The 15,286-nt window shown below is 36.2% G+C and overlaps 1 protein-coding gene across 5 annotated transcripts; it reads left to right on the forward strand.

Annotated features, from left to right (window-relative positions):
- Window positions 1-2,300: 2,300 nt before the first annotated feature.
- LOC132163290 (receptor-like serine/threonine-protein kinase NCRK) lies at window positions 2,301-14,841 on the forward strand. Of its 5 annotated transcripts, none has more exons than XM_059573518.1 (11): window positions 2,301-2,427; window positions 4,131-4,197; window positions 4,492-4,577; window positions 4,801-4,917; window positions 5,846-5,956; window positions 10,553-10,825; window positions 11,024-11,265; window positions 11,405-11,701; window positions 12,074-12,310; window positions 13,007-13,234; window positions 14,394-14,841. In XM_059573518.1, the coding sequence occupies exons 3-11, from the start codon at window positions 4,508-4,510 to the stop codon at window positions 14,769-14,771; spliced, it is 1,953 nt and encodes a 650-aa protein (XP_059429501.1). In that variant the 5' UTR covers window positions 2,301-2,427; window positions 4,131-4,197; window positions 4,492-4,507; the 3' UTR covers window positions 14,772-14,841. The 5 variants fall into 5 exon arrangements, with proteins under 5 accessions (XP_059429501.1, XP_059429505.1, XP_059429503.1 ...); XM_059573522.1 differs by having other exon boundaries at window positions 4,141-4,197; XM_059573520.1 differs by lacking the exon at window positions 2,301-2,427 and adding an exon at window positions 2,895-4,027.
- Window positions 14,842-15,286: the final 445 nt, after the last annotated feature.

Genomic DNA, 15,286 nt, shown 5'->3' on the forward strand with positions numbered 1-15,286 from the left:
TAAATATTTTTTTATTATGTAATAAATTAAAATATTAAAAAATATTAAAAAAGAAGAAGAAAAAAAATCATCTTGAGCATCCTAGGGTTGTAACGCCCAAAAAAACCGACCTTGATCATTTTAGTAGGGTTACTGGCAATCCCTCTAACCCAGTTAACTGGTAACTGTCTAAAGGTGTCGCCCATCAATCTTGTTAATTTTTAGGTTGGCTAATTTGGTGTTGTTTTTCAATTTTTAAGTTTAAAAACTTTATTTTATTTTTTTAATTGGAGTTAACATTTTTTTAATTATTTTTTTGCAGCATACGTGGCACTAAAAACATAGGTATTATCTATGATATAAGGCCACATCATCTGGTCTGCTGATTTGGCCTCAATATGTGGCATTATGGACAAATGTCACAATTTTACGAGTACTGATGTAGAGATCCATTAAATATTTGGACAAAACATTGACGAAAGTACCAAGTGCGTATTTTCAATAATCAAAGGTACGAGTTGAGACTTTTTGAAAGTGAGGGATATGTTTGATTTTGGCCATAACCACATGTACTAAAATTGCATTTATCCCTTTTAATATATAAATTATAGAGAAATAATAAAAATCATTCTCTCAATCATTTTTTAATTATTTCCATATGGTGAGTGTGTGAATCTATCATTGAATTTTTATAGGACCCATACGAGTCAACAAATCCAATTATAGATCTACTAAATTTGAGAAATGATAGAATTCATTCTATTTTTAACCATCTCCATAGTGAATAGATGAATCCACCATTAAATTTGTTTGTGGTCCACAAATCTAGTGGTTGATATATTGAATTTATAGGATGAGATGAGATAAATATTGACGTGAATCACTTATCATTAAATTTGCAAAACGAGATAGTTAAAAGATGGTGGAGAGAATGATATGTAATATGACTCAAATTATTATTTTAAGGTGATGTGGCAAAATGGACAGAAAACACATGAATCAAATTTGCAAAATTTAAGCTGTGAAAATTGATTTTAAAAAAGTGAGGGAATGATTTCAAAGAGCGCATTTGCTTAGGAATTTATTATACATTTAGTCAAAAAGAATACTAACCTTAGTAAAAACAAAGGGAAAATTCACTTTACCCATCCTTAAGTTTCAGAGGTTTTTCAATTCGAACCTCAATGTTTAAAAATTGGCAATGTATCCCCTAATGTTTCAAAAATTTTCAATTCATACTCTCCGTTATTAATTTCTGTCTGATGGCATCAAAATCCACATGGGATGATTTCCGTCTAATTGGACGGAAATCATCTCATGCAGATTTTCATGCCATCTGTTTCAATTTTGCTCTCATTAAAACTTATAAAATTACGTAATTATCCTCATTAAAACCTATTAAATTGAAGGTAATTACGTAATTTCATAGGTTTTAATGAGGGCAAAATTGAAATAGAGGGTATCAAAATCCCACGTGAAACGCACGTGAAATGATTTTTGTCCAATTAGATGAAATTTAGTAACAGATAGTCTGAATTGAAAACTTTTGAAATATTATGGGGTATATTGCCAATTTTTAAATATTGGAGTTCGAATAAAAAAATTTCTGAAACTTCAGGGGTAAAGTGAATTTAACCCTAAAAACAAAAACAAAAACAAAAAGTCTATTGTTAATAAATAACAAAAGAAAAAATTAAAAAAATCTAAGGTGGCATGGGTTGGTTTGGCCACCCTTATGTTCAATTATTTATTTTATTTTTTTCAGCCCAAGACTTATTATCAGTTTGGGAGACTTTCTTCCAAAAAAGTAATTACAGTTAAAAAGGTTTAAATAAGACATATTAAAACTGAAATAATAATAATAATAATAATAATAATAAAAATTACTAATAATAACAAAATGACTTATTTTCAGTGAGATGGGCCGGCGCACATGGGGAGTGGTGGCACATGAGCTTCATGGTGATGCTACATAAGGGCTGTGTTTGACAATGGAATGGAAAAAGAATAAAACGGTATTGTAGTAGATTTGATTGATAAGAGAGAAAAGTTAAGAATGTTTTGAATAAAAAAATTTGTTTTATAGTAATTTTTTTTTTTAAATAGTAATAAAAAGTAATTAATATAATATAAAAAATAAAAATATTAAAATTAATTTTGAGAATAACTTTTTTGATTTTTAAGTCCAGTCAGATCGGCTCTCGCTAAACACAGCCAAAAAGAACGAAAAAGCAACCCATAGAAGAGCGGGCCCAACAGGGGACCACCTGCAGAACCTCGAAGGAGACACCTCGGCAGTGGTGCATCAGCTCTCACTCACTCTCACTCATTCGCAGCCTCAGACTCGGCATTCTTAAACGTTCAAGTTTTCCAACATCTGAAGCAGATCTGAAGCTTAGTGGTGGAAATGAGAAAGCGTCTGGGAGTGGGAGAGAAGCTAATATCTAGGTTCGATGGTCTCTCTTTCTTTCCTCTACATTCATTCTTTATTAAATTTGTTTGGGTAGTGCTTCTTTGAATCTGAATGCACCGTTGTTCATGGCTTTTTTTATTTAATTTTTAACTTTAGCAACCAGAAAACAAAGTGAAATATTACTTTTCTTTTTTAAATAAATTCTGTGATTATTTATTAATTTGACGGTCCTGATTTAACTGATCAAATGCCGTATTGCTACGTCAAAGCGGGCCCATTGTGATGCAATCCAGAAGCCGACATGGATACGTGGGTCCCTGTGTATGCAGATGGGTTCAAATTCTAGCTTTCATGTCGCTTTACCGACACCAAAGTATATACTCTTGTCTTTCAAGCCAAGTTTTATACTCAACGTTATTTATCCAAAAAAAAAAAAAAAAAAAAAGTAAGGAAAATAAGTTTTTTTAACAGTTGGGTTGGGTGTGCGAGATATATTTTTGTTTTTTTGAGAAGTTTCCAGTTTTGTATGAAACCCATTGTTTATAATGTAACCCCACCAGCAGGCTATGAGCGTATGACCAAAAATGATGATTAGCTACATTCATGGTTGAGGGGTCTCTTTCGGATTTGCAAAAGGGTTGCTGTCCGAGAGGTAGTTGATGGGGTTGTTTTTATTATCTCGATTCCCTTTTTGAATATTTGTAAGCACCCCATTTAGTCTCTATCCACACTATTTGCTATCGTACATCGCGATTCGCGTCTGCACTGCCCTTTTTTACTTCACTTCCGGGTTTTAGTCGTGATAGATAGTCTCAACTTTGATTTTCTGGGTGTGTAGGTTTTACTTTCATTCTATTCTCTCACCCACATTTTAGAATATGAGAAGTTAGTTAGCGGGAATGGGTTTTGATTGCTCTGAATTTGGAGTAATTCTTCTAAGCATAGCGTGAGCTGCCATATCAGTTTGTAGATTCTCTGACAAGCTTACAGGGTCTGCTGGTTTGACTTTGCTGTTTCTTCCTCTCTTAGTCTTAGCTAAAAAGTGATTCTTCTGAAATTGCTCCTTTTCTGGATCATTTATTTGTGGTAGGCCTGGTATCCAGCAGCTTATAATACACTTTGCCATAATTATTTCATGTTATATACGGCGGTAGCAGCCTTAAATAACTGGTGGACATGCTTGTTTCTCATGCATTTAAGATATTAGTTGTGCATCATTGTCTCACTAGTCACTCACTGGATATAGGCTTATAGCTATACCCTGCCAGCTGTGGATGACCAATAATTATGGGAAGTGATTGTACCAGAAAGTTTTACAGTTTAGTATAGTCTAACGGTATGTGCCTTCTTAAGTACTGTATGTTGGAATGAATTGGAAACTTCAGATGTTTGTTGGCCAACCATGAATTTGGTCACCCTATTTCTCTATCTTGACTTCAAGGCCACGTGTTTTAGATGAGAATATTGATACCCCTCCTCCCTGACCCCGCCCCCCCAATTTCACCCTTTTCAGAATATAAATGACTTGAAACTGAAAGCTGAACCATGGTCGATTTTTTTCAGCTCTGTTTTGATGTCCAGCTCATCTTAATATATGTAATTTGATGTTCTTGCTATCAAAGATTTTGTTCATGGGTATAAGCTTTTGGTGATTCATTTCGTTCAAAAATCGTTTTCTTTTTCTTACTGCATAGATATACTTGTGTTCTTGCTTGATTGAAATGTCATCTATTAACAGCTATGTGCAGTTGGAGAGGGTTGAGATCAATGAAATTTAAGGAGTAAAGCTCTTGTCCCAAATGAAGGTTGGTTTAGAACATTCCTTTTCCATTATGTTGTTTAATGATTTCCAAGAAGCATAGTGACAGTGTTTATTTGGTTCTTTGGGTTTTAGCTTGCTATCAGCATTACTTGACTAGTAAGTTTAAAATGACACGGGACACGGTATACAGTTAATTTTCTTTTACGATTGAGAAATGCTGTCAGTTGTAAGAAGTCGATGTAGAAATTATCCTTTTGTTCTTCTGTAAAATTATGAAGCGCAAAGTTTTGATGATTTGCAACAATGTATTGACTAGCTTCATTTTTGTTTCTTATAGTGTTAGGGTGGAATAAATGAAGCTTGAAAACGAAGTTGTCATTGCTTGTCTCATAAGCTTGATCTGGATTGGGCAAAGTCATTGTGGTTAGTATTAAAACTTCTATCATTTCCGGAATTCAGCTCTGATCATTGTTAGTTAACAATGGAAAATCCAAGGAATTCTTTCCCTGGTAGGAAAGCTTCTGAAACTTAAAATGGCACAAATTCTGTAAATTGAAATTATAAAGCTTGTTTCTCAAGTTGAATATATGTGACATCTAGGAATAAAAACTATGATGCTTCTTTCTCAAGTTCAACATGTCTGCAGATGAACTTTCTGATACTTCTGGCATAAACAAATGGACGTGTAAATGTTCTTCATATCAAGGAAACAGGAGCTATGCTCTTAAATCCAACTGTTCCGCATCCTGTGATTGCATTCAAGGTATGCTGCTGCTTTTATGGTCTAAGCATCCAGAAGCTTTGATTGGCATGTTAAACTCCTGCTGACATAATTGCTGCTGATAAACGTTTTGCAGAGCATTTTCTCTCTCTCTCTCTCTCTCTCTCTCTCATTTTTTGTTAATATATATTTGAATTTCACATATATGTGTCTCATTCAATCAGTTATTCTTAGAGACTTCTATCAGCAGCATACATAGAGTAAAAAAGAAAAGTGCATTGCAAAATAGTTTGGTCTGGACAACTGTTTAATGCTTCTTATTAATTAGTTAGTTTGTTTTCTAATCTTTTTTTATTTTTTTTTTAATTTTTTAAATCCATTATTTAGTTTGTTTTCACTTGAACTAGACAATACATTATCATCGATTAAACTAAACAATACAATTTTGGTACTTGATGGTAGAATGTAAAGTAGGGTGATAGAGCTTTTTTTCTTCTTTTAGCTAGGTTTTTCTCTTGTATGCTTCTTGTGTACTTAGGTTACGGATTTTGTGCTTTTAATAAATTGCGTTTAATAATAAAAAAATTGTAAAGTAGGGTGATAACTTCTCACATTGTCATACCTATATTGTTGGACAAAGTGAATTGGAACCATTGCCGCTATATTGGGTGTTTCCAATGTGATGTATCTACAATTGAATGGAGGAAGTCTATGTGGGATGTGTGCGTGTGTGTTTCATATGTTTCGATGGGAGCTCTTAGCAGAGATCTGCATGTCTTGAAAGCATGTTTGATTGAATCCTTTCGTGTTGTAAGTTTATTACATCTATTAGCAGTATTCTGCATTGTGGGCACCAATAGTTCTTTACTTTGTCTTTGTGTTTGTCAATATTCAAATAATTAGATCATGCATCACTGGGCAGCTGACTGTGTATTATGTACACTAATTGCATATGATTACTCCAATGTAGATGTTGAAGGAAGTGGGAGTATGTGGACATGTACATGTGGTGATGGGTTCCCTAAAGTAGCTTCTTACAATCTTGATACTAACTGTTTTACAGCCTGCAACTGCACTTCCGGTATGTTGCTTTCTGCCTCTTTTACTTTCCATTGAAATCCTTATGGAGTTTGTTCTTCTGAATAACTTAATAGGTTAATTGTATCTTTGTGATGATTAATGTCCTCATCACAGAGACTAAGTTGGAGTTCATTTTTAGAGAGGTGGTACGCAGTTTATGGGTGGATTGGTGTTATTTAGACGGGAAGGGTTTCAGGAGGGATTTTGTTAGGGTGGTGGAAATGATTTAGGACTGTATGAGGACATTTTCTATTGCGTGCTCTTTTAGAAGTATCAGTGATAATTTGTGTGGGCTTTTGTCGGTGTTTGTGGTCCAAATGACGATAATGATCATAGGAAAGTGCTATGAGATGAATTGGCTGGGCTAATGAGGTGGTGGGAGATGCCATGGTGTATTGGAGGAGATTTTAATGTTATTTAATATTCGAGTGAGAAAATGGGCGATGCTCGTCATTCCCCAGCTATGATGGAATATTTAAATTTCATCTTTTATCAGGGTCATATATACCTCTTGTAGGTGGAAATTTCATGTGGTCCAATAACCGTGATGCTCATTTTGGTCCAAAATTGATAGGTTTCTACTTTCTTCTGATTGGGAAGAACAATTTCCTGATGTCATTCAGATGAAACTCCGTAGAATCTTGTCGGATCACTTCCCGATGATGCTTGCTTATGGGGTCTCAAGTAGGAGAAGAAATTTTGAATTTTGAGAACAAGTGGTGATGTTAGAGGGCTTTGTGGATCAGGTGAAAACATGGTGGAGGGGTCATACAGTTTTTAGGTTTCCCCTAGTTTTGTGCTAGCATGCAAGTTGAGAGCCTTGAAAACGGATTTGAATTTTGGCAATGTTAGGAAACAGAAAAAGGATCTAATGGATGGTATCCGAGAGCTTGATATGATTGCAGAAGGTAGACCATTAACTAGGGATGAAAGGTTGAGAAAGGAAGAATTTTCTAGGGACTTGGAAGAGGTTTATTCCTTTCGAAGAAGTGAGTTGGAGGTAGAAGTCAAGGGCTCTTTGGCTGAGAGAGGGAGGTAAGAGTACTAAATTTTTTCACTGAGTGGCAAATTCGAATAGAAGAAATTACACCGTGGATTCCATAGTTGTTAAAGGGTCTATATCTTCAGATTCTACAGAAATTAAGGGAGCACATTGTGAAATTTTACACCAGCTTTACTAAGAACAGTAGCTTTATTAAGAACAGTTCAGCTGGATAGCCTTTCTTTCAATTCCATTGATACTCATTAAGGGGGACCCCTTGTCTCCATTCTTGTTTGTCATAATTATGGAGGTGTTTAGTAGGATGATTGGTGCTGCCATCGATAATGGTTTTATCTCGGGTTTCTCAGTGGGAGATAATCTGTCTGAGAGGATCACCATTTCTCATCTTTTATTTGCAAACGATACGTTGGTTTTCTGTGGGGCGAATCTTGATCAAATCCGCTCCATTAAAGCACTTCTTATTTGCTTTGAAGCCGTTTCTGGCCTGAAGGTGAATATGGCTAAATCAGCTTTGATCTCGGTAGGTGAGGTGGAAGCACTTCTTATTTGCTTTGAAGCCGTTTCTGGTCTGAAGGTGAATATGGCTAAATCAGCTTTGATCTCGGTAGGTGAGGTGGAAAATGTGGGAGAATTGGTTGGGATTTTGGGCTGTGGTTTAGCTTCTCTACCTTTGAAGTATTTGGGACTTCCCTTGGGCACTTGTTTCAAGGCCAAAAACATTTGGGATGATACTTTGGAGAAGGTTGAGCGGAGGTTGGCTAGTTGGAAAAGGTTGTATCTATCCAAGGGAGGAAGGGTCACTTTGATCAAGAGCACACTTTCCAATCTTCCTACTTATTTATTATCCCTCTTCCCTTTACCTGCTTCTGTGGCCAAGCGAATAGAGAAGCTCCAACGTGATTTTCTTTGGGGTGGCTTAAACGAAGAATTCAAGTATCACTTGGTTAGTTGGGATAAGGTATGCTCTCCCATCTATAAAGGTGGCTTAGGGATCAGGAAGTTGAAAGTTTTCAATCAAGCCTTATTAGGGAAGTGGCTATGGCGTTACGCGCATGAGAGAGAGACTTGGTGGAGAATTGTGGTGGATGCCAAGTTTGGTTCTGCATGGGGTGGATGGCATTCCATTGACAATCCTGGGCCTCATGGGGTGGGTCTTTGGAGGCATATTAGGAGAGGGTGGCGAGTGTTTTCTAAATATATTAAATTCGACCCAGGAGACGGATCTCAAATCAGATTTTGGGATGATGTTTGGTGCGGGGAAATGATTCTTAAGGAAGCTTATCCAGGCCTATATAACATAGCTAATGCAAAAGATGCATCCATTGCCGATAATTTGGAGTTTATGGGTGGAACTCGCCAATGGAATGTTAGCTTCCTTCGATCGATCCATGATTGGGAATTGGAAGTGCTAGCCTCGTTCTATACTACGTTATATTCTCACAAGTGGAGTAGGGGAGGGGTGGACAAAATTTGGTGGATCCCATCGAGAAAAGGGAAGTTCGATGTTAAATCATTCTACAATATCCTGGTAAGCAAAGAAGCGAGTCCTTTTCCTTGGAAGAGCATATGGTGCACCAAGACACCTTCAAGAGTGGCTTTCTTTACTTGGACGGCGGTGTTAGGGATGGTTATCACAATTGATAATCTCAGAAAAAAGAATATTATCGTGATCAATAGATGTTGCTTGTGCAAAATTGATGGGGAGACTATTGATCATCTTTTCCTTCACTGTGAGATTGCTCGTTCCTTATGGCAGGCCATCTTCAATCGTTTTGGGTTGTATTGGGTCATGCATAGCAAGGTGGCGGGCTTGTTTGCTTGTTGGTGGGCGGGAGGTCGCTCTAGGTGTGCTGTTGTTTGGAAAATGGTCCCTCTATGCATTATGTGGTGCCTTTGGTTAGAAAGGAATGAAAGATACTTTGAGGATTCCGAGAGATCATTGGAGGAACTCACGGCCTTCTTTTTCCATATGCTTTACACTTGGACAGCTGCTTGACTCGCTCTTATAGTTATTAGCTATCTTGATTTCCTTGTTCTTTTCTCTTCTTTTAGCTAGTCGTTTTCCTTGTATACCCCCTGTGTACTAGGGTTGCGCTCCTTTGCGCTTTTGATATATAAACATTACTTATCAAAAAAAATTAAGGTTCTTGGTCTAAAAAAAAATTTGAGGAGGGTGAGGTGTGTAAGGTGGTGAGAGCCTTGAATGGTGATAAGGCCCTGGGTCCTTATAGTTTCTCCATGGCCTTTTTCCAGACTTGTTGGGAGGTCCTTAAAAAGGATATCATGGCCGTATTCAAGGAGTTTCATAGTTGAGGGAAGTTTGAGAAGAGTCTCAATGCAACTTTTATTTCTCTTATTCGCAAGAAAGCTGATGTCGTAGGTGTTAGGGACTTCCATCCTGTTAGTCTAGTGGGTGGAGTGTATACAATCATATCTAAGGTACTAGCGAACAGGTTGAAAACAATGTTGGAGAAGATTATCTCTAATTATCATGATGCGTTTATCAGGAGGAGATTGATTTTGGATTCAGTTCTAGTAGCTAATAAATGTCTTGATAGTCGAATGAGATGAGGAGGCCTACAATTGTGTTAATTGGGAGTTTTTGTTGTATTTGTTGAGGAGATGTTGCCTTGAGGAGAAATGGAGAGCTTAGATAGCTTATTGTATTTTTACAGTGTAGTTCTCCACTCTTATTAATGGTGCTTCTCTGGATTCTTTAGTATTCTTGTAGATTGAGACAGGAGAATTTGTTATCTCCCCTATTTTTTGTGGTTGTTATGAAGGCTTTGAGCAGGATGATATCTGCCACAGTGGATAAGGGGCTTTTATCAGGTTTTTCGACGAGGTCAAGGAATAATGACGAACTTCTAGTGTCTCATCTTTTGTTTGTAGATTATAGTTTGAATTTTTGTGAGGCTAATCAAGACCAACTCTGTCATTTGCAATGTTTATTCTTATGTTTTGAACCGGTTTTAGGGTTGAAGATTAACTTATTTAAATCAAAGATAGTGCCAGTTGGAGATGTTGATGATGTAGAAGGTTTGACTAGTATTCTTGGGTATAGGTTGGCTTTTTTGCCGATGAAGTATTTAGGTCTTCCTTTGGGAGCATCATATAAGAATACATCCATATGGAATGACATTGTTGAAAAAAGGGAACATCGTTTGGCTGGTTGGAAGAGGCTTTATTTGTCAAAGGGAGGCATGTTGACTTTGATTAAAAGCACTCTTTCCAATTTGCTCACTTATTATTGGTCCCGTTTTCCCATTCTCGTTGGTGTGGCTAAATAATTGAGAAACTTCAAAGGGACTTTTTGTGGGGTGGTATTGGTGATGAGGTTAAGTTCTATTCAGTCAATTGGTCGAAGATTTGTTATCCGAATGGGGAATAGTGATAAACTCAGTGATATTCTGGTGAATCTAAAACCAGATATCTTATTTTGGACTTTGGATTTAAATTTTGTTCAACTGTGAAACTCTTGATGGTTTGTATGTTCAGGTGTTTTATGGATAATGATGCATGAGTGATCTGTTTTTATTTTATACACAAACTTATTTGCCAGTCTTTACATCATGAGTTATCTGTTCTTGACAGGACCTCTCAGCACGGCACAAGACTCAAAAAAGCACATTTCAAGCAAAGTTGTTGTGATTATACTATTACTATGTGTTTTACTCACAACTTTTGCATTTCTTGCCTCCGCTATGTGCTATTTCTATCGAAGGGACAAGTGCCCTATTCAGACACCGATGTTCTCATCAGATATAGAAACAAGTTGCAATAGTGCTACCAACTTAATAAGTCTTAGGACTTCTTCAGTGCTAGCAACCAAAGTTACTGCAGATTTCCCTATAAATCCTTCAACAGGCAAGTCATCTTTTAACTTTATTTTAAGGTGTTTGTCACAAAGGTTTGTTATCACATTTTTGTGTGTGTTTATTTCTATCAAAGATTATATTAGGAACCTGATTTTTATTTTTGACTTTTGGGTTCTAATGTGGTTACTTTAATCCAAACTTGGCATTGATAGTCAAACCATTGTGAATCATCATTTTCATCTCACAGGGTGCTTTCTGAAGGCTTCTTCCTTAATTAGAAGCAAAAGAGGAAATACACATGGCACCATTATCCAATTTTCATACTCTCAGTTGGAAAGTGCAACCGAAAAGTTCTCAAACTCTAATCTTATAGGAGTTGGAGGAAGCAGCTATGTTTATCATGGTCGGCTAAAAAATGGTAGAACTGTGGCAATTAAGCGTCTAAGATCTCAGCGAGGACCAGACGCAGAGTTTCTGTTTTTAACAGAGGTACTACCTTGACTTGTCATTAGGTTTCATTTTTTGATTAAAATTATCTCGTTTCCGGATATCTTAAAGAAAAGAAAAAAGATTGGTTTGATTTTCTCCCTATGACATTTGTGGGCATTTTAAATCTCGTTTTGCTCAGATTGAACTGTTATCCAGACTTCACCACTATCATGTGGTGCCTTTGCTGGGCTACTGCTCAGAATCCCTAGGAAAAAATGCTGAGAGGCTCCTGGTGTTTGAGTACATGCCTAATGGTAATTTGAGAGAAAGTCTGGATGGAGGTTCAGGGAAAGACATGGACTGGGCTACTCGAGTTGCAATTGCAATTGGAGCTGCAAGGGGATTGGAATATCTTCATGAAGCAGCTGCTCCAAGGATTCTGCATAGTGATGTCAAATCAACAAATATTCTTCTAGATGAGAATTGGAAAGCAAAAGTAAGAATCTTGATTCTTTTAGACATCTTTTGTGATTATAACATGTCAGTAAGAGGGAAGGAGAAAAATATAACCTATGTTGACTCTGATTTTTTTTCAGGGAATTTCCTTAAATGGGTCATTGAAAGAAAACTCCTGATTCATAGTGAATTTGGTCTAGCATTACAGCAACTTTTTTACCCTTTCAAAAAAGAAAAAGAAAAGAAAAATGGTTATTCAGCTAGTCAACTGCTAGTCTTGGGCGTGTGATGTTCTTTCCTTATGAAATAACATGAGAAATCTTTAGAAAATAGGTGCTTTTATCATCACCTATTCAGCCAGTGGACATACTTCTGATAGTTTTTTTCTTATATACTTGATATGTTTGTGCAGATAACTGATCTTGGTATGGCTAAGTGCTTAAGGGCTGACGGTCTCCCCAGCTCTTCCAATTCTCCAGCAAAAATGCAGGGGACTTTTGGTTATTTTGCACCAGAGTATGCAATTGTTGGAAAAGCCTCTCTCAAGTCAGATGTTTTCAGTTTTGGAGTAGTTCTTCTTGAGCTTATTAGTGGTCGGCAGCCCATCTACAAATCAACAAGCAAAGGAGAAGAAAGCCTTGTCATTTGGGTATATTAAATCCTCATTGTGTTGTTACATGAAAGCAATTGCTTTTACATGCATTTTCTATCTCATCTGCTATCTCAAACATTTTTCTTCTTTCAAATCTAAGAATGAAATAATCAAAATATCAATCAGGATCATGTCCCACGTGTCGTGGGAAATACACTTTCTTCTTAAGCCTTCACCTTTTAAAGCAACGAGTGAGAGATCACCCTAGGTCAAGTTGAATTGTCTCTATGAATTTTAGGATGCTTCTATTGGTCAATTGGTGTGTGAGGCATGCGAGGACATGATATTCGTCTCCACTAGGTGTGTGATGATTTTGTACACTTATAAAAGAGTTCACTTCATCTTCTAGAAAAAAATGTAAGCATTCTGATGATGTTCTGCTATTTTGTTGAAAATACATGGTTATTAATTTGGGGCGTCTGGAATCAGACAGCTGAGCTTATTAACACGCAGCTGATCTCGGCATCAGTGTTTTTGACCTTTATAGAGTACTAACATCTTTAACTTGTTAACCTTAATTTGCATATACAGTTTTTTTCAATAGTTGGTTATTTTAAACAATCGCTTGTTCTTTCTTCTTTTTTTTTTTTTTTTTTTTCTCTTCTGTATTTATATTATGTTTGATGATAAAATTAGGTCATTTACAGATATCATGCTGATGTAATATGTATGTCGTGTCATGTCTTTGTGTAGGCTACTCCTCGATTACAGGACAGTAGACGAGTAATTACAGATTTGCCTGATCCCCGCTTAAATGGGAATTTCCCAGAAGAAGAGATGCAGATAATGGCTTATCTAGCGAAGGAGTGCCTGTTATTGGATCCTGATGATCGACCTACCATGAGTGAAGTTGTTCAAATTCTCTCAACTATTACACCTGAGAAGTCTAGAAGGAGAAACCTTCCTGTATATCTTTACCAGGTAAATACAGTTTTACCCATTATATGATAGGTATTTTACTTTGCTGTCACAGGTTATTTTTCTTTTCTAATTGATCTTTTATCCCCTTTTACTAATTATTATTGGACCACAATGTGAAGACCCTTGTACGTTGTTTTGTTGTCCACTTGTTCCTTGTTGCTCAGACTTCTTAGCACCTGTTGGACGGGACCTAGCTCATTAATAACTTTTATGATGTGCTTGTATGAAGAATTTGAATCGTTTTAAGAATTTTCAAAATGACAGAAAATAAATTGATGGGGAGTTCAATTCCATCAATTAAATTTCTATTGTTTGTATATATATATATTTAAAAATTAAGAAATTAGAGTATTATAGTGGTTATAACAATGACATATGGTGGTGATAATAAGTGTCGGTGGTGGTGGTGGAGGTGACAGTGATGGCCGCTGTGGTAGTAACAATGGGGGTGGAGATAGTGGTGGTTGTTGTGGTGGTGATAACATTAGTAGTGGTGGCAATATAAAGAGTTTAGTAGTAATATGAGTACTGTGATGTTGGTTAAATTTGTGTAATGACACATTTCCAACGGAATTTGAACTTGATCTTCGGATGTTTGAAAATTTCAAGTTAAAAACTATAGAATTTATTAAATAACTCTTTTATTAACCTAAATAAGAGAAACCAACATGGAAATTCCTAAATTACAACTTTTAAATAAAACCAAGCCAAGTTAAAAATTCTATAGAATTTGAACTTGACTTTTCTTCTCAGAAATGTTTCAGATGAGTAAACTAGACATAGGTTAGGACTTTGTTTCTTCCCCAACTTGTGTTTTTTTAACTCTTAATAGATTCTTTGTAATGACCACACAGTGACAGTCGATATTGTATTGTTCTAAACAAGTGCTAGAACAGATAAAAATTCATATTTCTATCTCATTCTTGTATGTGAGAGTCTACGCATCTCACTCCTAGTCGTGGTGCACATGCGTAAAAGAGATTGATAGGAAAAAAAAAGAAAAAAGTAGTTTTTTTTTTTTTTTTTTTTAACAATTATAATTAAAAATGAAGCCAGTAGGTGAAAGTTATTAAAATTACTCGCTTTAAACTTGAGCTAGATTTTCCTCAGAAACCAATACTTGCTCAACTGATCATTGCAATTTTCATGTGCAATATAGAGGTCATCTCCCCATAGGATGAAAAGTGAATCATCCATTCAGAGATCTTACAGCCAAGTGGAGAAGACGCCAGCCTCATCCAGTAAATGGTCAACTCGATGCTCACTGCAGTTATCAGGCCCTATTGATGCAGAGGAGGTAAGGCCAGCCCCACCAAGTAAAGAATCAAATCTGTGTTCTCTGGCAGGAAATATTGATAGTACTCCGCGTGTTGGAAATAATACTGAGGAAGCAGATACTGTTTCGGCCGAGAATATAGAGAGATTGATCCTCTTGACTTCAAATAAAAGGAGCCAGCATGACTCGGATGATGAAACAGTGGACTTAACTGAGCCACGGCTTGAGTCATTCTGCATGAACAATATTAAGACCCCTTGACAAGATCTACCAGAGAGCTTTGGGAAAAGAGGGAGAAAATTCCTGGTAATCAGGTTTTGTGGTGGTACGAGTTTGTTGAAAATATTGATTGGTAGTAGATTGCTCAGAGAAGATATCATAATGAGCATGCAGGGTTTTCTTTTTTTTTTTTTTTTTGTTTTTAGTTTCCTTTAAAGAAGATCATATCACAGGAGTTAGATGATCATATAATTTTCTTTGTTGTATTTAATGCATCTTAATTGTTTATGTACAGATGGAAGTATAGAAAATACATGTTGTATGATGTTTGGAGAGATGAAAAGGTGGTCTGTCATTGATTGAACACAGAAAACATATGGTCCCTTTGAAAGTTATTACATGACAAGAATTTTGATCTAGTTGTGTGTTTCATTGGGTTTGTCAGTTTTAGGCCTAAGAAACATCTCAATAAAATCATATACCTCGGACATAACTTTTGTAACTTGTGTTTCTAGAAGGAGCCAAATAGTTGGAATGAAAAAGTTTTCTTTAGTTAA

Source organism: Corylus avellana, chromosome ca10 (genome assembly GCF_901000735.1).
Source record: "Corylus avellana chromosome ca10, CavTom2PMs-1.0".
Lineage (NCBI taxonomy): Eukaryota > Viridiplantae > Streptophyta > Magnoliopsida > Fagales > Betulaceae > Corylus > Corylus avellana.

Coding starts and splice junctions, on each gene's coding strand:
- LOC132163290 (XM_059573518.1), top strand. CDS start 4,508: ATGAAGCTTGAAAACGAAGTTGTCATTGCTTGTCTCATAAGCTTGATC. Junction 11,702..12,073: donor ATGAGAATTGGAAAGCAAAA/GTAAGAATCTTG, acceptor ATGTTTGTGCAG/ATAACTGATCTTGGTATGGC. Junction 13,235..14,393: donor TTCCTGTATATCTTTACCAG/GTAAATACAGTT, acceptor TGTGCAATATAG/AGGTCATCTCCCCATAGGAT.